Source organism: Ranitomeya variabilis, chromosome 4 (assembly GCF_051348905.1).
Source record: "Ranitomeya variabilis isolate aRanVar5 chromosome 4, aRanVar5.hap1, whole genome shotgun sequence".
NCBI classification, from domain to species: domain Eukaryota; kingdom Metazoa; phylum Chordata; class Amphibia; order Anura; family Dendrobatidae; genus Ranitomeya; species Ranitomeya variabilis.
In genome coordinates, this window is record NC_135235.1 from 471,528,581 (window position 1) to 471,552,966 (window position 24,386).

A 24,386-nucleotide genomic window follows, 5' to 3' on the forward strand; every position below is an offset into this window, starting at 1 on the left:
GACAGGATGGCTTGCTGAAGAGGTCGCGAGTGAAATTGGGCGAAGGGAATCGCTTCCAATGTTGCTACCATCCTCCCCAAAACCTTCATGGCCGACCGGAAGGAGGGAGACCGAGGGCCCTGGAGCATGCGTATGTCCCGACAAAGAATGGATCTCTTGTCTTTGGGAAGAAAGACCTTGGTCTCACGAGTGTCGAAGAGCATGCCCAGAAAGATGATGCGCTGAGAAGGAATAAGGCAGGACTTCTTCCGGTTGACCAGCCACCCGAAACGGGCTAGGGTGTCGAGAACGATGGACAGGCTTTCGTGGGCCTGAGAAAAGGACGGAGCCTTGATGAGGATGTCGTTGAGGTATGGAAACAGAACCAGGCCTCTGACCCTCAAGATGGCCATCAGCGCTGCCATGATCTTCGTGAAAACTCTTGGGGCGGTTGCAAGACCGAACGGCAGGGCGACGAACTGAAAATGTTCCTGAAGCACTGCAAAGCACAGGTATCGGTGATGTCCCAGGAATATCGGAACATGGAGGTAGGCGTCCGGAATATCTATGGAACACAGAAAATCCTGAGACTCCATGGAAGCAATTACTGAACGAAGGGATTCCATCCTGAAGTGCTTCAGACGAACTCTCTTGTTCAGCAATTTGAGATCCAGAATGGGACACACCCTGCTGTCTTTTTTCGGTACCACAAAAAGGTTTGAATAGAAACCTGTGAACCGTTCTTTTTCTGGGACGGGAACAATTACCCCGGCTTTGAGGAGAGAAGTGATGGCTGCGAAGAAACCCGGAACTAGAGCGGGATCTCTTGGAGGTCGGGATTCGAAAAAACGATCCCGGGGTCGTGAAAAGAACTCTATCTTGTACCCCGAGGATACAACTTCCCTGACCCATGCGTCCTCTGCTGAGAAGATCCAAACGTCCCTGAAGAGACGGCCGCCCAGCCTGGGAGGTGGGCTGACGACTAGCCGAGAGTCATGCCGAGGTGGTTCTTCCAGTCCTGGACCTGGAGGATCTACCCTGGGAGTAGGGAGGACGCCAGGATGGAGTGGGCCTAAAGGATACTGTCGTCTTCTCTTGACGTACCTGTGACCTCTGTTGCTGCTGGGAGAAGGAATTTGATGCCGCGAAGCGACGAAAAGGCCGAAAAGACCGAAATTGACGTCTAGGAGGAGGGCGACGAGGCTTGGCCTGGGGAAGAAGGGAACTTGTGCCCCTTGTAGCATCCTTAATGATTTGGTCCAGCTTAGAACCAAAGAGACGAGACCCCTGAAAAGGCAAGCTGGTAAGGGACTTTTTATAAGACAAATCCGCCTGTCAGGCCTTAAGCCAAACGGTCCGGCAGATGGCAACCGCGTTGCTGGATGCCTGAGCCGCACAAGATGCGGCGTCCAGGGAGGCGGAGAAATCTGGTTGGCAAGTTCCGCCAGCTGTCCGGATGGAACCCCGTCCAGAATGCCCTGACGGAGCTGTTTGGCCCATTTGGATATGGATTTTGAAACCCAAGTGGAAGCAAAGGCCGGGCAAAGACTAGCTGAGGCCACTTCAAAGGCTGACTTCGCGAAAGATTCTATGACTCTATCGTTAGAATCCTTCAGAGATGCTCCGCCGGACAGTGGAAGGACTGTGTTGGTGGACAGTCTGGAAACTGGAGGGTCCACCAAAGGAGAAGCAGTCCAAATAGCGGTGAGCTCCGGAGAAAAGGGATATAAAACGCCAAGTTGCTTTCCTCTCTGAAAGCGTCTGGTCGGGTTCTCTCTTTCTCTGGTCATAATCTCCTCGAATTCCGGGTGAGGAGCGAAAAACTTGGAAGGTGGCTTAGCCCATGTAAACGAAACCGCCTGATCTGCGGGTTCCGTAGAGGACTCCTTGATGCCACAGGTTAGATTTATCGCTCCAATGAGATTCTGAACCATATCCCTCATGGTAGCGGTTTGGTTCTAATCCAGCTCCGAAACATCCTCCGAAAGCGCATCAGAGAATGCCTCGCCTGACTCAGGAGAGGAGGATCGGGAGGACGCCGACCGCAGAGGAGGACCGTGTGGCGAGATGGAGCGAGAAGAGGACTCAGACCGTCGTTCCTGTCTGGACCTTTTGCGGCTTCAGGGGTCAGACGGAGGCTCCTGCGACCCGCTGGCTACTGCGGGGGTCTGCAGAGGTAATCGATCCAGCACAGACACCAGAGTTTGAGATACCCGTGTTAGATCGGCCACCGATTGTGACAGAGAGGAAGCCCAGCCTGAGATGGGGGTATCACTCTTGGGCGGATCGGTCGGGGGATCCTGGGCGGTGGGAACGATCGGGTTGCTGCAGGCCTGACAGAGCGGAGAGGACTGACCTGAGGGATGTTTGCAGTTACAGGACGAACATGCAAAGTACTTGACTAAGGCATAAGAGGAGGAAGTAGGAGGACGAGAGCGGCCCCCTTTAGAGGTAGACATTTTGAGGAGGTCTGAAGAAAATGCCAGAGGGTTAAGGGACAGTGGGAGCAGAGGGGGGTGTCAGTCTGCAGTGCAGAGCTACTCACAACAGACGAGAAAATGGATACCCGGTGGAGGAAGCTGTCCAGCTTGCGGTGGATCTCCGGAGAGAAGTAGAGCTCCTGCTGCAATCCGCGCAGATGGTGACCGCTGAAAGGGTGTAGGTCAAGAATGTGCGCTCTGGAAAGTGCGGAGCGCGATGTGTTGCCAAGCAGCGGCGTGGGCGGAGTCAGCCGAGATGGCGCCGGTGGGCGGAGAGTGCAGGACAGATATTGTCGGGTGGGAGAAAGCCCGCCCGATGAAAGCAGAAGTGGGCGGAGCGCGTACCGGAAGTAGGCCTGAGCAGAAGCCGGGGCCTAAATTAGAAGCTGGAGGAAAGAGCCGCGGCGTCGGAACAGTGCGCCGCAGATAGAAAATTTGGCGCAGCAGCCTGCCAAGGCTGTCAAGCTGGAGAGCAGCCGCCGTGAAACCCGCGGCGCCAGAGCAGTGCGCCGCAGGGAGAAGCGGTGCGGCAGCCTGTCAAAGTTGTCGCGCTGGAGAAGGTAGTGCGGAAGGTAGTGCGGCCCCATTGAAACCGCGGCGCCGGAGCAGTGCGCCGCAGGAAGAAGCGGCACGACAGCCTGTCAGGGCTGTGTCACAGGAGAAGGTGGTGCGGCCGCCGCCGGAGCAGTGCGCCTGAGAACCGCGGCGCCGGGGGTAGGAAGCGGCGGGCAGCCTGTAGGGGCTCCGCGCCGGATAGAAGGCAGAGGCGCCACAGCAAGAAGAAAACGCGCCTGACTGCTGCGCAATTGAGGATCACCTTGTCCTGCAAACCTGGGCCGTGCTGTTGCAATCTGGCGCAAGCGACGGCCAGGTATTCTGGGAGCCCCTAGCGAGACCCCCCCTTGAAATATCTGGGATGGGATGGGGAAATACTTACCTCAAACCTCCCATGCCGATACTAACCTGAAGGGGAATGAGACGTCCAGGGAGCTGATGGACGTCCTGGTCTCCGCAACCGATAGGCTCTGGTGGGCGAGTGGGTGGGGAACGGAGCCAGGACCGGACTTCTGAGCACGCTTGTGTGCTAGGATCATAGTCCTGCTGAGGGATCTATGAGTATACGGGGTGGCAGTACACGCTGTACTCATAGTCCGTATTATGGGACTACAGGTGTGACTGTTCACCCTGTATCCCTCCGGGAAACCTGAAAGAAAACGACGCACATTGAGGTAGATAAGGGTCTAATGAAAGACCACCTCCTACTGGCACTAAGCTAAACTGAAGAGTATAATGCCAGTCGGTGGGGTGTACACTGCAGAGGAGGAGCTAACTTTTTTATTTGCATAGTGTTAGCCTCCTAGTGGCAGCAGCATACACCCAGGGCCGTTTCTTCAACAGGGCGGGCAGGGCGGCCACACGGGGCGCCGTGGGGCCGGGGGGCGCAGGAGAGGCCTCGGGCCCCGGTGGTCCCCTGCCCGCTGCTGCTGCTGTTTAAGGGCTGTCAGGGGCGCGGATGCCGCGCTCAGTGCTGAGCGCGGGCGCGCCCTGCCCGAACTCAGCTGCAAATCTGACAGCTGAGCGGTCAGATCATCGCCTCGCGTCGCCGCGCCCCCCCCCCCGCACCGCACATAATGGTTGCGGCCACCTCGGCGCCGCCACTCACCTCCGCTCCGCGCTGGATGAACAGCGAGAATGAACAGCCAGGATGAGGCAGCTCGGCCACTCCCACACTGATAGCAGGGGCGCCGCGCTCTCGGCTGAGCACGGGCGCTCCCTGAGACAGTGATCAAAGAGCTAAGCACACACACTATCACTGTCAGACTAGGCTGCCTGGCTGTTGCCAATTTCAATGCTGGACAGGACAGGCTGCAGTCTAGTCTGACAGTGGTAGCAGTATAGCAAAAATGCCCACCCCCTGCCTATGGATTAGTCCTTCCCTTCCCAGCAGCCCCATTTAGCAGTCTGAGCGCGCTCAGACTCAGAGGGCAGAGGGCACTGACACACTGAACAGGTGAGGGGGTCTGAGGGATGGGATGGGTTGGGCTAGCCTTTTTTTTTGGATGGGGACCCCCACACCTGCCCCCCCCCCAACCACCCTTGGGGCATGCTGATTTGGCATGCCCCACAGCATGAAACCCGGGAGGGGGCCCAGCTGACTTACCTCATCTTTGGCAGTCTGGTGGCATCCTCACCCAGCGCACTCTTTGCACCAGACAAACATTTCAACATTCTGCTTGTATGATTGCATAACATAAAATGATATCTTTTACTGTCAAATTTTTGTCTTTTCTTTTTAAAGACCAGTTATAATGCCACCTCCTAAGCCTTCAGGAGCACAATTTCGAAAAAGAAAGCAAAAAAAGAAGAGTGAAGATGCAAAAGGTGCAAAATTAATGGCAATGTACTTGCAGACAGAAAGTGCAGTACCACACCCAGGATATGTTTCTTCAGAAACGGAACCACAAGGTTCAGGCTCTCAAAGTCTGAGCTACTTTTCACATGAAGAACGTGATCCCAAATCTGGAGATGAACATCACAAATCAAGAATGATGTCTTCAACACTGGAGTCTGAAACATCTTGTTCAATAAATACATCTGAAAATGAGCAGACTGCACCTAAACCTGCAGAGGCTGTTACAGCTGTGTCATCGCATGAGTCTGGAAGTACAAATGATGTTCTTTCTACAGACATTTCCGAAGATAACTCAGAGTGTTCAAATAAGGATGTCTTTACCTATAAAGATATAGCATTGTGGCCAAAACCAATCAAGGGTCAAGTAAAAGACCATATTGTCCTCCAAGGACCACAACCTCTGCCTGCCTCTGATTTCATATACCCCAGGGACAATGAAAAGCGTCATTTTTCCTCATTTTATGGATTCCTTGTGCTGCCAAATCGAGAGAAGGTACCCAGACGATGGCTACAATATTCTGTTTCTGCAGACAGAGTGTACTGCTTCTGCTGTAAGTTGTTTGATCACAATCCAAAATCCAAGCTTGGGACTATAGGCATCAGCAACTGGGCACATATTGGGGAATACCTATCTACACATGAATTGTCTGCTGCACATGTAAATTCACGTCATGCATGGATTGATGCACAGAATAATCTTAAAAAAAATACAGGAATTGATAAAGATTTGCAAACCCAGATTACACAGGAACATAACCGCTGGCGAGAAGTGTTGGAAAGAGTTATGGCAGTAACTGTATACCTGGCAACCAATAATTTAGCTTTTCGAGGATCGTCAAATACATTGTTTACACCAAATAATGGACATTTCCTTGGGCTTATAGAGCTTCTTGGAAAATTTGAACCAGTAATGAGAGATCATTTAAAACGAATTACTTCCCAGGAAATCCATACACATTACTGTGGAAATTTAATTCAAAATGAAATTATCTGCTTGATGGCCTCTCAGGTGAAGAAATGTATTCTAGAAAAAGCCAAAAGATCTAAGTATTTTTCAATAATGTTGGACTGCACACAAGATGCAGGTCACACTGAACAGTTGTCATACACCTTAAGATTTGTTGATATAGATGATGATCACGTAGCAATAAAGGAACATTTTATTGGCTATCGTCCTGCTACTGATACATCTGGGGAAAGTCTCGCCAATCTCCTTTTAGAAGAGATTAGTAAATGTGACCTGGACATGAACAATTGTCGAGGACAAGGATATGACAATGGTGCCAACATGATAGGCATGCAAAAAGGAGTTCAGGCTAGAATCTTAAAAAAATATCCTCGGGCATTTTTTAACCCCTGTGGATGCCATAGTTTAAACTTGGTTATAGGTGACGCTTCCAAATCATCGGTAAAATCTGTAAATCTGTTCGGTGTGTTACAAAGGCTTTATAACCTGTTTGCATCATCTTCTAAACGATGGTGTATAATAAGTGAACATGTGAAGCATCTTACGCTGAAGAAGGTATGTGCTACTCGTTGGGAATGCCGTGTTGAAAGCTTAAAGGCAGTACGCTATCAATATCCGGAAATTCACGAGGCTCTCCTAGATTTGGAGCAAAAGGTTGATGATCCCACTCTTGCTTCTGAAGCAAAGTCACTGTCAGTGATGTTGGAAGACTTTGCCTTTCTAATCACACTGGTAGTATGGTATGACCTTTTATTTCAGGTACAAATCGTAAGTAAATCTATGCAGTCAAAAAATATGGAGATGACTCGATGCAACGATTTGTTGAAGAAGTGTACCATATTTGTAAAAGAATATCGTGATTCTGGCTATGAATCTGCAAAGACCGTGGCCACTGAAATGGCTACAGACTTGGGCATCGAAGCTAAATTTACAATAAATAAAAGGCCCAGTAAAAAAAAAAAATTGTTTGACTATGAAAGTCAGGATGAGTTAATTACAGATGCAGAGCAACATTTTAAGATTTCTGTTTTCTACCCTCTTGTAGATAACATGGTTGCATCACTGGAGAGGCGTTTCTCACAACTGTCTGAGCATAATAAATGTTGGGGCTTTCTATACAACATTAAAGATTTGCCAGAAAAAGAACAACTTAAAAATATGTGCAAATCGTTGGAAAATATGCTAAGCCATACTGCAGAGGTAGACAAACTACAATGTGACATTGACGGCAATGAATTGCTGGAAGAATTAAAACATATTCAGCCAATGATTTCAAATTCTTCTATAACACCACTGGAGGTTTTGAAGCACATAAATTACACGCACTCTCATGACCTGTTTAAAAACATATGGATTGCCATGAGGATATTACTAACTATTCCGATTACAGTTGCAAGCAGTGAGAGAAGCTTTAGCAAACTGAAGCTGATAAAAACATATCTTCGTACCACAATGACAGATGAGAGGTTATCATCTCTTGCTATTTTATCAATAGAAAATGAACTGGCAGAAAAGCTGAATTATTCGGAAGCTATTAATGCTTTTGCAGCGGCTAAATCTAGAAGAGTCAGTTTCTCATAAATCTGCAACCTACAATTTTTAGGATCTGTTTCCAAAATAATTAATAGATATTATTTACCTACAACTTTGTTCTCACCGTTAATAATTAGCATACTTGTCCCTTTTCCCCAAGTTCTATATAAGTTAAAGGCAAATTATAATTTATTAAAAAAAGGGAAGATACAAGCCTGCTCTCTATTTATTACTCAAGCCCACAAAAATAATGTTTATTATTTTCGGTGCCGGGGGGGGGGGGGGGGGGGGGAGAAATTTCCTACTCTCGCCCTGTGTCATTTTTGGGCTAGAAACTGCCCTGCATACACCCATGGTTCCTGTGTCCCCCAATGAGAGGCGATAAAGAAATTTACATTTGGTATCTATGTTTGAAGCATGATATGTGGGAAAAGGTTGAAAAGTTCCAGGGAGCCGAATACTTTCGCAAGGTACAGCAACTTCCTTAAAAAAAAAAATTTGCCTCCAAAATTGTGCTGATGTAAAGTAGACATGTGGGAAATGTTATTTATTAACTACTGTGTGTGACATATCTGTGTGATTTCAGGGCATGAAAATACAAAGTTTGAAAATTTCAAAATTTTCGCCAAATTTCCATTGTTTTCACAAATAAACGCAAATTTTACCACTATCATGAAATACAATATGTCACTAAAAAACAACCTCAGAATCATATGTTGAAGCTTTCCAGAGTTAATACCTCATAAAGTAACAGTGGTGAGAATTGTAAAAATTGGCCTGGTACAAGAGTAGAATCTCTTTAACTTCTGGCATATTATTCTGATTAAACTTTTTCACTATGTATTGAGCCTCACTCACTACCTACTGCTTTCTAACATCCACTACATGAAACTCTGAAGAAATAAAGTACTACTCTTTTCCGGTGAACACGTGTCACGCGTCCACCGACTTCACGATCAGAGCGCAAAGAAAGAAAATAATGAAGTCAAATTGGGAGATCTGAGATTGCATGTGGAAAATGGACACCTAGGACTGTAGATAGCCATTTTCCAGTTCTGTTTATTACATTGCCGCCTTTGTACAGAAACGTATGCAGTGACAAAACACCTTGAAATTGTATACAATTTCGATAGATCGATAAATTAAAAAAAAAAAAAATCATCTTTTATTTTAATATTAAATTATATTCTATTTTTTCCATTAATACACAAGTTATTCTCAGCAGACGGCAACAAGCATTAAATAAAATACCCCCCCCCAAAAAAAAAAAACCAATATAATCATAGGATTCTTTCTTTGTTTTAGAAGGAGGGAGTGGGATAAATCTGTTCAATCAAGGGGTTAAAGTGTAGTTGCTAAAGCATTAGGCAATGGAAAATAGCAGCAGGAACAGATCTCAGACATCACGCAATCATGCCATCATCCCCCACTAGATGGCACTACTGTACATGTTACAGCTAGCAGCACATACAGGGAAGTCCACTTAGGAGTACAGATAACTTCTGGAACTTTGGTTTTAAGAATTTGAAGCACTTGGGTTAGATTGTGGAGACAAAAGAAAGTGATGCATCCTTAACTCCGGTCATTTGTTATGGAGACATGTCAGGAAGCCTAGAGTTATTGTCAGCAGTGGCATTGAGGTCTTATACAATGTAACATGTTTGGGTATGGCTCAGAAAACTGAAAAATACATTACTTTAAGGCAGCGTTCAGACATACTAAAGCTCGAGCCAGTCAGGCCTGCAAATTGAAGACTTGAGTGGCTTCCTACCCTCGTCTGCATAGCGGAGGAGAGCAGGAGCTGCCTGCTATTTACATGCACTAGTCGGGTCCATAAAACAGACCAGAATAGAGCATGCTGCGATTTTCTCCATGTACATCACGGCCCATATGGAAAATTGGCCCTGTGCCCTGGCGCACTATGTATAATAGGATCGTGATGCATAAAGACAGTACATGTATCTGAACGAGTCCTAAAGGAAAAGACAGAGTATTAAATGGTAATGAGTGGTCAGAGCAGCATGTGCGGCTGTATAATAGGTCTCTCTTCCGGGACACTGGCCGCGAGGTAGCCTGTAAGTGCATAGATGTCAGCAGGATTGTCGTATTCAGGCTTCAGGTGGCAGCGTGCAGCAATTCCTGCCATTCAGTGTCGCTCTGACAACTTGCTCGATTCTTAAAAAATGTCTTGATCAGTCGCTGAGCCTCTTCTTTTACTAAGGGAAGACAAGAAATAGAATGAACAATATATTATGTATTAGAAAACAATTATAAGTATACCTTTTGACATCTTGAATGCAATCAGATTAGGGGATATACCCTACAATATAGTATTCAGGCTTGTGACATCACAAATCAACAGCAAGCAGAGGAACTGAACCTGTGATTGGCATCCGATGCATCTTATCACCCAGGAGATACAACAGTGAAGACGCTCGGATGGAAATTTTACAATAAACTAATGGTTGGAGTTATAAGTTGTGTTTCACCACTTCCAGCCATACCCTGTATAATATTGGTTATATGGGCATCCTATTTTTCTCTACAATTAGATGCACTTCACCTTTAAGGCTAGTTTCACACTTGCGTTGGGCAGGGCTGCGTAGTTCCTCCGTTAAGCCCTTCCCACTTACGCACCTCCTCCATTCAGCTCCGCCTACGTCTGCATGCGTCCTGCATACCTACCTTTAACATTGGGTACGCAGGCCATGGGGATGTATGCGTCCGCATGCGTCGTTTTGACGCTGCGCCGAACGCAACATGTTGCATTTTGTTGCGGTCGGCGCAGCGTCAAAACGACACATGCGGTGGCATCCACATACATCCGCATGGCCTGCGTACCCAATGTTAAAGGTAGGTACGCAGGACGCATGCAGATGTAGGCGGAGCTGAATGAAAGAGGTTCGGCTGTGGGCGGGGCTTAACAGAGGAACTACGCAGCCCTGCCCAACGCAAGTGTGAAACTAGCCTAACTCAGTGGCCAAAATATAAACTGTTCAATTAATGTACTTATAATATACTAAATAGTAATGAAAAAACAACAAATGGTCAGCAGTTTAACCCCTTCCTGACATCCGACGTACTATCCCGTCGAGGTGGGGTGGGCCCGTATGACCGCCGACGGGATAGTACGTCATAGCCGATCGGCCGCGCTCACGGGGGGAGCGCGACCGATCGCGGCCGGGTGTCGGGTGCATATCGCAGCTGACATCCGGCACTATGTGCCAGGAGCGGTCACGGACCGCCCCCGGCACATTAACCCCCGGCACACCGCGATCAAACATGATCGCGATGTGCCGGCGATGCAGGGAAGCATCGCGCAGGGAGAGGGCTCCCTGCGGGCTTCCCTGAGCCCCCCGCAGCAACGCGATGTGATCGCGTTGCTGCGAGGGTCTTACCTCCCTCCCTGCCTGCTCCAGACCCGGATCCAAGATGGCCGCGGATCCGGGTCCTGCAGGGAGGGAGGTGGCTTCACAGACGCCTGCTCAGAGCAGGCACTGTGAAGCAGCCTGTACTTCTCGCAGATCGGTGATCTGTCAGAGTGCTATGCAAACTGGCAGATCACCGATCTGTATTGTCCCCCCCTGGGGCAAAGTAAAAAAGTAAAAAAAAAAATTTCCAAATGTGTAAAAAAAAATTAAAAAAAATATTCCAAAATAATGAAAAAAAAAAAAAAAATATTATTCCCATAAATACATTTCTTTATCTAAATTAAAAAAAAAAACAATAAAAGTACACATATTTAGTATCGCCACGTCCGTAACGACCCAACCTATAAAACTGCCACACTAGTTAACCCCTTCAGTAAACACCGTAAGAAAAAAAAAAAAAAAAACGAGGCAAAAAACAACGCTTTATTACCATACCGCCGAACAAAAAGTGGAATAACACGCGATCAAAAAGACTGATATAAATATCCATGGTACCGCTGAAAACGTCATCTTGTCCCGCAAAAAACAAGCCGCCATACAGCATCATCAGCAAAAAAATAAAAAAGTTATAGTCCTGAGAATAAAGCGATACCAAAATAATTATTTTTTCTATAAAATAGTTTTTATCGTATAAAAGCGCCAAAACATAAAAAAAATGATATAAATGAGATATCGCTGTAATCATACTGACCCGACGAATAAAACTGCTTTATCAATTTTACCAAACCCGGAACGGTATAAACGCCTCTCCCAAAAGAAATTCATGAATAGCAGGTTTTTGGTCATTCTGCCTCACAAAAATCGGAATAAAAAGCGATCAAAAACGGTCACGTGTCCGAAAATGTTACCAATAAAAACGTCAACTCGTCCCGCAAAAAACAAGACCTCACATGACTCTGTGGAGCAAATGTGGAAAAATTATAGGTCTCAAAATGTGGAGACGCAAAAACTTTTTTACTATAAAAAGCGTCGCTGGTTTCACACTTCCGTTTTTGTCTGCAGCGTTTTTTGCACAAAAAAACGCATGCGTTTTTTCCCTATATTTAACATTGAAAACGCATGCGGTTTTTTTGTACGCGTTTGGTCGCGTTTTCAAACGCATGCGGTTTTTTTCTGCATGCGTTCATTTTCAGAAATACAACCTGCAGTATTTTCTTGCGTTTTTAAGCACATGCGTTTGTTTGCGTTAAAAACGCATGCATTTTTATCGAAAAAAACAGAAAACACACTGAAAAGCCACCCACCACCATCAAGGTGATAAAGGGATCCAAACCCTAACCCTAACTCTACCCCTAACCTCACCCCTAACCGTTTAATGAACATTTTCTGACAGTCATAGTGCCACGTATTTCAGTGCCACGTATTTCAGTGCCACGTATTTCAGTGCCACGTATTTCAGTGCCACGTATTTCAGTGCCATGTATTTCAGTGCCACGTATCACGTATTTCAGTGCCACGTGTTTCAGTGCCACGTATTTCAGTGCCACGTATCACGTATTTCAGTGCCACATATTTTAGTACCACGTATTTCAGTTGCACGTATTTCAGTGCCACGTATTTCAGTGCCACGTATTTCAGTGCCACGTATCACGTATTTCAGTGCCACGTGTTTCAGTGCCACGTATTTAAGTGCCACGTATCACATATTTCAGTGCCACGTATTTCAGTGCCACGTATTTAAGTGCCACGTATCACATATTTCAGTGCCACGTATTTCAGTGCCACGTATTTCAGTGCCACGTATTTCAGTGCCACGTATTTCAGTGCCACGTGTTTCAGTGCCACGTATTTAAGTGCCACGTATCACGTATTTCAGTGCCACGTATTTCAGTGCCACGTGTTTCAGTGCCACGTATTTAAGTGCCACGTATCACGTATTTCAGTGCCACGTATTTCAGTGCCACGTATTTCAGTGCCACGTATCACGTATTTCAGTGCCACGTGTTTCAGTGCCACGTATTTAAGTGCCACGTATGACATATTTCAGTGCCACGTATTTCAGTGCCACGTATTTAAGTGCCACGTATCACATATTTCAGTGCCACGTATTTAAGTGCCACGTATTTCAGTGCCACGTATTTCAGTGCCACGTATTTCAGTGCCACGTATTTCAGTGCCACGTATTTCAGTGCCACGTATTTCAGTGCCACGTGTTTCAGTGCCACGTATTTAAGTGCCACGTATCACGTATTTCAGTGCCACGTATTTCAGTGCCACGTGTTTCAGTGCCACGTATTTAAGTGCCACGTATCACGTATTTCAGTGCCACGTATTTCAGTGCCACGTATTTCAGTGCCACGTATTTCAGTGCCACGTATCACGTATTTCAGTGCCACGTGTTTCAGTGCCACGTATTTAAGTGCCACGTATTTAAGTGCCACGTATCACATATTTCAGTGCCACGTATTTCAGTGCCACGTATTTAAGTGCCACGTATCACATATTTCAGTGCCACGTATTTAAGTGCCACGTATTTCAGTGCCACGTATTTCAGTGCCACGTATTTCAGTGCCACGTATTTCAGTGCCACGTGTTTCAGTGCCACGTATTTAAGTGCCACGTATCACGTATTTCAGTGCCACGTATTTCAGTGCCACGTGTTTCAGTGCCACGTATTTAAGTGCCACGTATCACGTATTTCAGTGCCACGTATTTCAGTGCCACGTATTTCAGTGCCACGTATTTCAGTGCCACGTATTTCAGTCACGTTTAGGGTTAGGGTTAGGGGTAGGGTTAGGGTTAGGGCTAGGGTTGGAGGTAAAGTTAGGGTTGGGGCTAAAGTTAGGGTTGGGGCTAAAGTTAGGGTTAGGGTTTGGATTACATTTACGTTTGGATTAGGGTTGGGATTAGAATTATGGGTGTGTCAGGGCTAGGGGTGTGGTTAGGGTTACCATTGGGATTAGGGTTAGGGGTGTGTTTGGGTTAGGGTTTCAGGTAGAATTGGGGGGTTTCCACTGTCCAGGCACATCAGGGGCTCTCCAAGCGCGACATGGCGTCCAATCTCAATTCCAGCCAATTCTGCGTTGAAAAAGTAAAACAGTGCTCCTTCCCTTCCGAGCTCTCCCGTGCGCCCAAAAAGGGGTTTACCCCAACATATGTGTTATCAGCGTACTCGGGACAAATTGAACAACAACTTCTGGGGTCCAAGTTCTCTTGTTATCCTTAGGAAAATAAAAATTTGGGGGGCTAAAAATCATTTTTGTGGGAAAAAAAAGATGTTTTATTTTCACGGCTCTGCATTATAAACTGTAGTGAAACACTTGGGGGTTCAAAGTTCTCAAAACACATCTAGATAAGTTCCTTGGGAGGTCTAGTTTCCAATATGGGGTCACTTGTGGGGGGTTTGTACTGTTTGGGTACATCAGGGGCTCTGCAAATGCAACGTGACGGCTGCTGACCAATCCATTTAAGTCTGCATTCCAAATGGCGCTCCTTCCCTTCCGAGCTCTGTCATGCGCCCAAACAGTGGTTCCCCCCCACATATGGGGTATCAGCGTACTCAGGACAAATTGGACAACAACTTTTGGGGTCTAATTTATCCTGTTACCCTTGTGAAAATACAAAACTGGGGGCTAAAAAATCATTTTTGTGAAAAAAAAAAAAAGAATTTTTATTTTCACGGCTTTGCGCTATAAACTTTAGTGAAACACTTGGGGGTTCAAAGTTCTCAAAACACATCTAGATAAGTTCCTTGGGAGGTCTAGTTTCCAATATGGGGTCACTTGTGGGGGGTTTGTACTGTTTGGGTACATCAGGGGCTCTGCAAATGCAACGTGACGGCTGCTGACCAATCCATTTAAGTCTGCATTCCAAATGGCGCTCCTTCCCTTCCGAGCTCTGTCATGCGCCCAAACAGTGGTTCCCCCCCACATATGGGGTATCAGCGTACTCAGGACAAATTGGAAAACAAATTTTGGGGTCCAATTTATTCTGTTACCCTTGTAAAAATACAAAGCTGGGGGCTAAAAAATCATTTTTGAGAAAAAAAAAAAAAATTATTTTCACGGCTCTGCGTTATAATCTGTAGTGAAACACTTGGGGATTCAAAGCTCTCAAAACACATCTAGATAAGTTCCTTAGGGGGTCTACTTTCCAAAATGGTGTCACTTGTAGGGAGTTTCAATGTTTAGGCACATCAGGGGCTCTCCAAACGCAACATGGCGTCCCATCTCAATTCCAGTCAATTTTGCATTGAAAAGTCAAATGGCGCTCCTTCCCTTCCAAGCTCTGCCATGCGCCCAAACAATGGTTTACACCCACATATGGGGTATCAGCGTACTCAGGACAAATTGCACAACATTTTTTGGGGTCCAATTTCTTCTCTTACCCTTGGGAAAATAGAAAATTGGGGGCGAAAAGATCATTTTTGTGAAAAAATATGATTTTTTATTTTTACGGCTCTGCATTATAAACTTCTGTGAAGCACTTGGTGGGTCAAAGTGCTCACCACACATCTAGATAAGTTCCTTAGGGGGTCTACTTTCCAAAATGGTGTCACTTGTAGGGAGTTTCAATGTTTAGGCACATCAGGGGCTCTCCAAACGCAACATGGCGTCCCATCTCAATTCCAGTCAATTTTGCATTGAAAAGTCAAATGGCGCTCCTTCCCTTCCAAGCTCTGCCATGCGCCCAAACAATGGTTTACACCCACATATGGGGTATCAGCGTACTCAGGACAAATTGCACAACATTTTTTGGGGTCCAATTTCTTCTCTTACCCTTGGGAAAATAAAAAATTGGGGGCGAAAAGATCATTTTTGTGAAAAAATATGATTTTTTATTTTTACGGCTCTGCATTATAAACTTCTGTGAAGCACTTGGTGGGTCAAAGTGCTCACCACACATCTAGATAAGTTCCTTAGGGGGTCTACTTTCCAAAATGGTGTCACTTGTAGGGAGTTTCAATGTTTAGGCACATCAGGGGCTCTCCAAACGCAACATGGCGTCCCATCTCAATTCCAGTCAATTTTGCATTGAAAAGTCAAATGGCGCTCCTTCCCTTCCAAGCTCTGCCATGCGCCTAAACAATGGTTTACACCCACATATGGGGTATCATCGTACTCAGGACAAATTGTACAACAACTTTGGGGGTCCATTTTCTCCTGTTACCCTTGGTAAAATAAAACAAATTGGAGCTGAAATAAATTTTGTGTGAAAAAAAGTTAAATGTTCATTTTTATTTAAACATTCCAAAAATTCCTGTGAAACACCTGAAGGGTTAATAAACTTCTTGAATGTGGTTTTGAGCACCTTGAGGGGTGCAGTTTTTAGAATGGTGTCACACTTGAGTATTTTCTATCATATAGACCCCTCAAAATGACTTCAAATGAGATGTGGTCCCTAAAAAAAAATGGTGTTGTAAAAATGAGAAATTGCTGGTCAACTTTTAACCCTTATAACTCCGTCACAAAAAAAAATTTTGGTTCCAAAATTGTACTGATGTAAAGTAGACATGTGGGAAATGTTACTTATTAAGTATTTTGCGTGACATATGTCTGTGATTTAAGGGCACAAAAATTCAAAGTTGGAAAATTGCAAAATTTTCAAAATTTTCGCCAAATTTCCATTTTTTTCACAAATAAACGCAAGTTATATCGAATAAATTTTACCTTTAACATGAAGTACAATATGTCACGAGAAAACAATGTCAGAATCGCCAAGATCCGTCAAAGCGTTCCAGAGTTATAGCCTCATAAAGGGACAGTGGTCAGAATTGTAAAAATTGGCCCGGTCATTAACGTGCAAACCACCCTTGGGGGTGAAGGGGTTAAAGAATTATTTGCAGTCAGTGAATGGAAACATTCTACAGCCAATGGCTGAAAATCAGCAAGCGTAATGTATTTGCTTATACAGCGCTTTTAACAATATCCATTTAAATTACAGTTAAGGGGAATCTGTGAGCATGCTTTTACTACCTAATCTGTGAGCAGCATGATGTAGGCAAAGAGACCCTGAATCCAATGACATATCACTTAGAATACTGGGTGTACTCATTCCGACAGAGTACTTAGGTTTAGCAATGAAGCAAGGCTGAGAAAGCTAGCCCCGCCCACACCAGGCTCTGTATGTACATTATCTATGACAGTGAGCAGATTATCACAGGAAGGGGGCGGAGTTACACTATGAGGCACTGCTGCTGAGTCCAGCAATGATAAGCTTCTGTTGCTAAAACAATCAGCTTGATAAAAAAAAGCATTACTGAAATCTGGGTTTTAACCTCTACCGCATACTGTCTTCAGATTACATAGCAAAAACCTGCTGTCAGTTTCCCGTTAAACACAATATCAGCTTTATTTAGAACTCACTTACCCACTCCAAATAGCAACAATTACAAGTTTTTCAGGGCCACAATGTCAGAATGAACTAATCCCAAGATTCATAAAAGTAAAAATTAAAGGGGTGTTTCAATTTAGTCATTTATTGCATATACTTAATGATATGCCATATATGTCTATGATACACGTCACATCCCTTTCCCAGATTCCAGCTTATCAGGAGAATAGAGGTCTCCTGCTGTGATGGTCACATTTCAGTAAGGAAGGAAACATGCTTATGCAAGTTTCAGAAGCAGCTGAATGTTTTACTAGTCACATAAAATGACAATGAATGTAGCATCTCCTTACAGAAATGCCACATGAGTGTGAGGAGACCTCCTGTTCTGTTGAGCTATGCATGGCCCAGAGGTGGCCACACAGTGCACCACTAGTACTTACCGATCTCTGCTTCCACCTGTAGTGCACTACTACTCTTCTTCCTAACATGTAAGGAACTACTGGACACAGAAAAGCAGGTCTGTCACTACATGATTGGGGGCCAAACCGTATCAGGGCTTCATGGGCCACATAATTAGGTAGTTTCCTCAGATCTCATACATCCGAGGTCCCCAAACTTTCTGACATTGAGAGCCATAGTCATACCAAGATCCAGAGGTTTCCACAATGCCCCAGTCAGTATTGTCCCATTAAGCGCTCCCAACACACTGTCGTATCCAGCGTCAAGCACCTCCTCACACAGGTAGTATCATCCTGTCTTCAGATTACTAAACCCCAAAGGCCAGAACATGCATTCAGATCTGCTGTTTTGTGCAGGGTTACTCACAAAGTTCACCACCTGCAGACCTGCTCTTCATAACTGCTTGCTAGACCTGGGGCTAATGCACCGAGGATGCCAGCAGTGCTATGAACGGACCAGGCTCGTGTGAGGTATGCGAGTACAGCTAGGGTTGAGAATAAAGGTTCCAGAACCAGGTTAATCATTTTTCTTCTCTCAGGAGTGTGTCCAGTTAATGTGCCATACAGGTAGAAACTAGAGCTATCTGGATCATTTCCCACAATACCTAGCGAACAGAAGGAGTTAATCATTAAAGCCTTAGTGTGCTTACTAGTGATGGGTGAAAGTGCTGGGATAAGGTGTTATTCCACCATGCTCCGGGGCTAACTGAGTGTCTTCAGTGTGCTCCAAAAATATGTCCCCGTGGCAGCATGTCTTGTGGCTGTTCGACACATGCAGGGATTGGCTGTTTGTTAGGCAACCCCCGCATGTGCTGCGTCTGTTGAACAGCTGTGAGACATGCTGCCACGGGGACATGAACATAGTATTTGAGTACACCGAAGACACTCGGCTAACACCAGAGCATGCTCAGATAACACCTTATCCGAGCACATTCACCCATCACTAGTGCTTACACACTGCGTTCTGTGTCCCTGTCGGCGCATACATCCAAAATCACCCTTAAAACAGGGTCCAGATGCATGCGCCGACGGGGCCAATACACTATAATGGTGATGGGAGAGTGAATGTGAGCCCACTGTGTATGCCTACTGGAGGCAGAGACTCAGACATAGCAGAGTGTATCGTATTCTCCTGAACAAAGTGCATGGTAGAGCTCATGTTCACTCTGCCGTCACCATTACAGTCTATTGGCCCCATTGGCGCATGCGTCTGGACCTAATTTTTGGACACAAAACACAATGTGAAAGCACCCATACTTGACGATACAGTTGTCACCTTTAGATATGAATTGAAAGACTTTTCCTGTTAATAAAAATGAATACACTTCTCGATGCCGATGATAAAAGAAAAAAAATGACGTCTGGATATAAAACTTGCTCAGTCTCAGCTTGTGATCCTGTATGCTGAAGTGTCACATGAGCGGCCATCGATGTATTGGCCAATGTGTAGTCACTGCAGCCAGCCAGGATTGGCGAGCCCACTCATGGGACATATTCTGTTACAAAGACATTGCTGTAGGGGGGACCCAAGCAGTCTGCAGAATTTGTACTCTTGTATTAAGGTGGCGCTGTCTTTATTTTAACAGCTTATGTGACCTGTTGTATCCATGTATACCAACCCAGTTTCCAACAAGAGATGTGTTTATTAAGATAAAGTCAGAGTCTAGCCATCTAATGTGGGAAGATGACAATGTAGTATCATACCTTCACCGCACCACTGAATCTAAACACTCCTGGTTACATACAGGGCATATGGCAGTCTGTTATATAATAAATGGCACCGCTACATCCATCAACTGTATTCTGTTAGAAAACTGAACATTTACCAGTTTTTCGAAGTGGTGCCTTATTATCCCCCGCTAAGTGGTGAGACAGCTGCCTTGCAAATGCTTTAAATAAGTCCTGCAATAAAAAAGTATATAGAATAAATTTAAAAAAATTAATAGCCCTAGAAATATTCCAAGATTAACCTGCACATTAATGGCATAGACAAACATTTTCTATACACCATGACCCCAGAGCAGCTCGGTATAGTCCGTTTGCATGCTTCTGCCGCCAAAGCTGTCCCATACACACATTGGTCACCTCACAGTGGAGGAGCAATACGAGACCCTCCCCACTGCTGTCAGATTGGTCAGCATTACTCATAGCGTGTAATGGCAGATAAGCTTCCTCTGGGATCTTACAACACTTGTCTAAGAGTAGGGAATGTTGTAAAATCTAGAAATAACCTTTATTTATACTCAATCCCCCCCTGCTCTTCCACTTCTGTAATGAAGATGTCCCATCCATCAATTTTGCGACAGCCAATCACAGGCCTCAGCGGTGACACTTGCATGTATGGCCCATGGTCCCTAAGGCCAGTGATTGGCTGCAGCAGTCACGAGAGTGATATATTGGGTGTCATGATTGCCAGACCGGCAGGGAAATTAACACATAAGTAACTGTTACGTCTTTCTTTCAGAACCATTCCTACTCTGGGAAAATGTTGTAAATTCAAACAAAAAAAAATATATATATAACTATCAAAATAGAGAGATACCTAAATTCAATTTTGGAAGGTATAATGTAAAATTATCTGCAATAACATTTTAAAACCACGCTTACTTTAGATGCAAACTTTCCATCTCGGAAGAAAGGGGTCAAGTATTTCACCACAATGTCGGCTGTCTCTTTCAGGGTCACCACTTTATTCCCAGGTGGCTTCAGCATTTTAGCTGTACCTTCTTTGTCCTTTTGGCAAAGGTTTGGGTCAAAGGTCACCTTCTTTTTCCCTTGCCCGCTACACCCTTTTTCGGCATTGAACAAGATGGAGGATGATTTTTCTTCTATTTTTCGTCTCTTGCGTGCTGATTCCACAGATTTCTGCCAGAACAGAATATCAAGAGATATTAAAACTTTGAAAAGGTTCAGACTAGTCCCAATGCTACATGGGATTTCAAGGCAACTTTCAAACATATAAAATTGGGGAATTTAATAAAAAATCATACTAAATGCCCATATGAATATATTTCCTGAAAGTACATCCTGGAACCATTGTGAAAATGCCACTCTGCATTCATGCCTTTAGGCACCCCAATTCTGCCTGCTTCTTCCTCGTCCCCTTCACCGGATCAGAAAGTTACATTTCTAATTCTGCAACCTAACTTCAATGAGTGTTGCTCATTGTTATAATGTGTGGTTGGTGTTATTTAAAAGGTTTTTGGCTTTAAAAATCATAAACTTTGTATTCTAGTGGGAGTAATCATGTGCAGTTGTGCAATATTACATACATGCTTGACTTTGAAATGGTTAATACTATAGCCCTCACAACTTTTGAAAAACAGAAAGAGGGACAAATTATGCAGCATGCCTAGCGAGCATTGGCAGATTCTGACCATGCCCCTCACCACACCCCAAGGCACGTCCATTTACGATTTATTTCTCCCCTGGCAGGAGGAGTTGTCAGAGGGGCGGTGGTAGTGAGGGACATTCAGCAGATGCCCGAGACTGTAGGGCGTAGACCCAAATCCAGGACTGTCCCACTATATCTGGGCTGGTTGGGACTAGAGATGAGATGACCGATTCACGGGACTCTGGTCCAGGTCAATGGTACCAGGCCAGTGAATCTCTTACCATCCGCCGCCCCTGGTTTTTGATTAACCAGAGCCGGAGTGACGTCACCTGTATGTCAATGCTCCTCTCTACTTGAAACCTATGGATTTATTTTTTGTTTATTCATTCACAGTCGTAGCAGCCAGAACCTTCTCATCTTGATGTAGCATCACTATTTGATAGCTGGCCTTTTTGTACAGCCGTGTTCACATGTTGCATAAATCCTATTTTTTTTAGTTTTCTGTAATAACATTTTTTTATGATTATAACCATTACACGTTTGCTGCATTTTTTATGCCTTTTCCCCCTTATTTGATATGTTTTCGATGCAGATATGAAGCAACAATTTTAAGTGTTTTTTTTTAAAGGACAGAAAAGCTTTGATTCTGCACTTAAAGAAGTAACTGCAGTATTTTTAAACGTGTTTTTTTTTAGGCTCCACATAGAAGCCTCTGGAGTGAAAGAAAGCACCAAAACCGCACAGCTCAGCATCTTATTTAGACGCACCGTGGGCGCAGTTTTCATGGAATTAAATCCACTTTGCTTTGACAGTGAAACAACAGAAATTCTATGCAAAAAAAGCAGCTGAAAATTACAGCATTTACTCTACATGTGAACCAGGTCTAAACGTACAAGCAAAACTGCACCCCCTGTAAGGCGCTGCTGAACTGTGTGGTTTTGGTGCTTTTTCCTCTATAAGCTTCTATGTGGAGCATGAAAAAATAAATATGCTGTTACATTTTTAAGTGCAGACTCAAAGCTTTTTCTGTATTATTAAAAAGCAGCTTCATATCTGCACCAAAATGCATCAAAAATGCAGAAAAAAGCAGTAGAAAAAAACGCAGCACTTACGTGAGAACACGGCCTCAGCATTACATTTTTATTACATGGGTTTAATCGACGAAAAAAAAAAAAAAAAACAATTATGCCACTTTTTGCACTATTTATTGATCCCCATACATAATCTGATCACTGTGTTATATGAGTCGTTACGATTACAGGGCCACAAATATGTCCATGTAATTTGCAGATTTGTGATGTTATTTTTTTATTTATTTTTTTTTAAAAAGGCAATAAAAATGACATGGTAATTTCTTATTTTTTTTATTTTATAGGAAAAAAAATATCTTTTATTCTTTCTCTAGAATTCAGGAACATAGAAATACACTGCTATGTATCGCTGTCTCTATGTATCAAGATGACCTACTTCTCCTTTCTTCATCAATGTGGGCTATGGGTCATAGCTAGAGATGCTGCCTGAGGTCATGGAGGTCGTGAGTTTGATTCGGGGAGACGAGAGAAGAGAATTGTTTATTTGATTTATGTGAGCAAAGAGATGCTGGCCCTGCCCCGGGGTAGGAGCTACGAAACCAGGGAAGAGAGTGAGAGGAAGTTAGACAAAGCCTTGACAGCGGGTCTGGGCCATTAAATCGAGACAGTCCTAATGAATCCGGGACGGTTGGGAGCTATATTATCACAATACCACTATGGATATTTGATATACATATTAACTTGCTAATGTGATAGTGTAGTCAGTCAAAGTTTTACAATTCCCTTAAATCCCCAAACAATCATCATACACGGCTAACCTGCTCTTCTGATTCGTTCTTCTCAGGTTCTGGAGTTCTGGATATGCTATCAGGAAAATAGATTGAGCATTAACATTTTCCAAATATCTTCCTATACATTTGTTTCTTGTACAACTATAATAAAGCTTACCTACTACGCTTTGCAGAAAAGTCTGAGACCAACTCAGAAGAACTCTGTGATGGCACCTGGGACTCCTCAGAAGGTTCCTTTCCTTGAAGTGGTGGTAGCATGAAGGCATCCATAGCACATGTTTCTGATGGTTGCAGATCTTCAGCTTCCACGTCTATAGTCATAGTTGTGTGGGCCGAAGTGTCAGTGAGCTTTTTTGTTTTTGAAGACTGTTCTGTTGAGCTGTCCACAAAAAGATGACTTTTCTCCGATAGTGCGACAATTTCCCTTTCTCTGCTATGATCCTGCTCATCTTCATCAGTTCCAATACTGCTATTCAGGAGTCTATCTACAGGGTCAGAGAAGGTTTTACAATTGTCACTAAAAGAGGTAATTTCATTAGCTGGACTGTCAATTTTTGCTAAACTATTGTCACTAGTGGTGGATTCAGATTTCTTCTGGAATGAGAAAAACTTGGAAATGTCCTGTGAGTCTTTAGCAGCAGCAGAGGCTAGCTCTTGCTTCTTCTTGCTTTGATATGTCTTCTTATTTGGGCTGGTAACCTTTTTACTGGGACTTTCAGTCTTTTCAGGAGGTGTACTAGTGGTGGTAGGTTCGCTTAGCTTGGTGGAGCCAGGAATGGGCTGTTTGTTCTGTGCCTCAATATCGGTTGTGGTAGTCTGCAGTAGACTTGAAGCTGTTTGGAAAAGTGATGGTGCCCCAACTCTCTTACGCTTGAACTGAACACAAATGAATAAGAAATGTAGAATTGTCATTATTGCTATGTATATTGTACAAACAGAGCTGTCATTTAGATTTTCGTCTGAATGCTCCTACACACCGTGTGCAACTGAGTGGCAGAGACAAATCCATCTTCATGTGCATCCACTTTGGTCTCAATTTTCTCGGTAGAGCTACAAGGTCCAAGTGCCACATATGGCTCTCCTTCCTTGGAAGCCTTATTTATCTCAGCAACCTGAAATGAAAGCCACAGAATTAACGAGACTTACTTATCCCTTCTATTGATTCTAGATTACCAATATTATAGTTATAAACTGAGCATTTAGCTTCACCTGGTCTAGACGTGTTTAGGGTGGAAAGGCAACCATAAAGTAATATTATTACATCCAAAAACTGTGGTACAAAAAGTCTGTGCATAGACAAAAGTGGCGCTCAATTTATTAGGCAATTTATTATGTCCACACTTGATGTGATAAGTTCTGCTATAATAGAAAGGAGTCTATACAGGATTACAATCAGAAATTAATACAGGCAATATATCCATATAATCAATTCCACTGTTTGGATTGTATGGTTAAGTATACTGTTGCTGCTCCTTAGTGATTTAAAGGGCATAGTGCAATGATATCAAGGAAATTTCTGTACTATAAGGGCATTAGTGCAATAACATCAGGCTAATATCCGTACTAATATTATCTAGTGCAAGAAACGATAGCACAATATGGTGACACTATAAGCGCAATAACATGGTGATAAGGGTAGTTTAGATACGCTATGTGGGTGGCAGTGACTATATATGCAACACTATAAAATTTAGGG

The 24,386-nt window shown here is 44.3% G+C and overlaps 1 protein-coding gene across 3 annotated transcripts in view; it reads right to left on the reverse strand.

Annotated features, from left to right (window-relative positions):
* Nucleotides 1–8,518: 8,518 nt before the first annotated feature.
* RECQL5 (RecQ like helicase 5) overlaps nucleotides 8,519–24,386 on the reverse strand; it is a 110,560-nt gene continuing 94,692 nt past the window's right edge. For all 3 annotated transcript variants that reach the window (XM_077251758.1, XM_077251756.1, XM_077251757.1), the window contains exons 15-20: nucleotides 23,668–23,802; nucleotides 22,848–23,566; nucleotides 22,718–22,763; nucleotides 20,142–20,399; nucleotides 19,361–19,436; nucleotides 8,519–9,588 (exon numbers count right to left, since the gene is read on the reverse strand). In XM_077251758.1, the coding sequence (XP_077107873.1) occupies nucleotides 9,488–9,588; nucleotides 19,361–19,436; nucleotides 20,142–20,399; nucleotides 22,718–22,763; nucleotides 22,848–23,566; nucleotides 23,668–23,802 (1,335 nt within the window). In that variant the 3' untranslated portion in view covers nucleotides 8,519–9,487. The remainder of the gene's footprint in view (nucleotides 9,589–19,360; nucleotides 19,437–20,141; nucleotides 20,400–22,717; nucleotides 22,764–22,847; nucleotides 23,567–23,667; nucleotides 23,803–24,386) is intronic.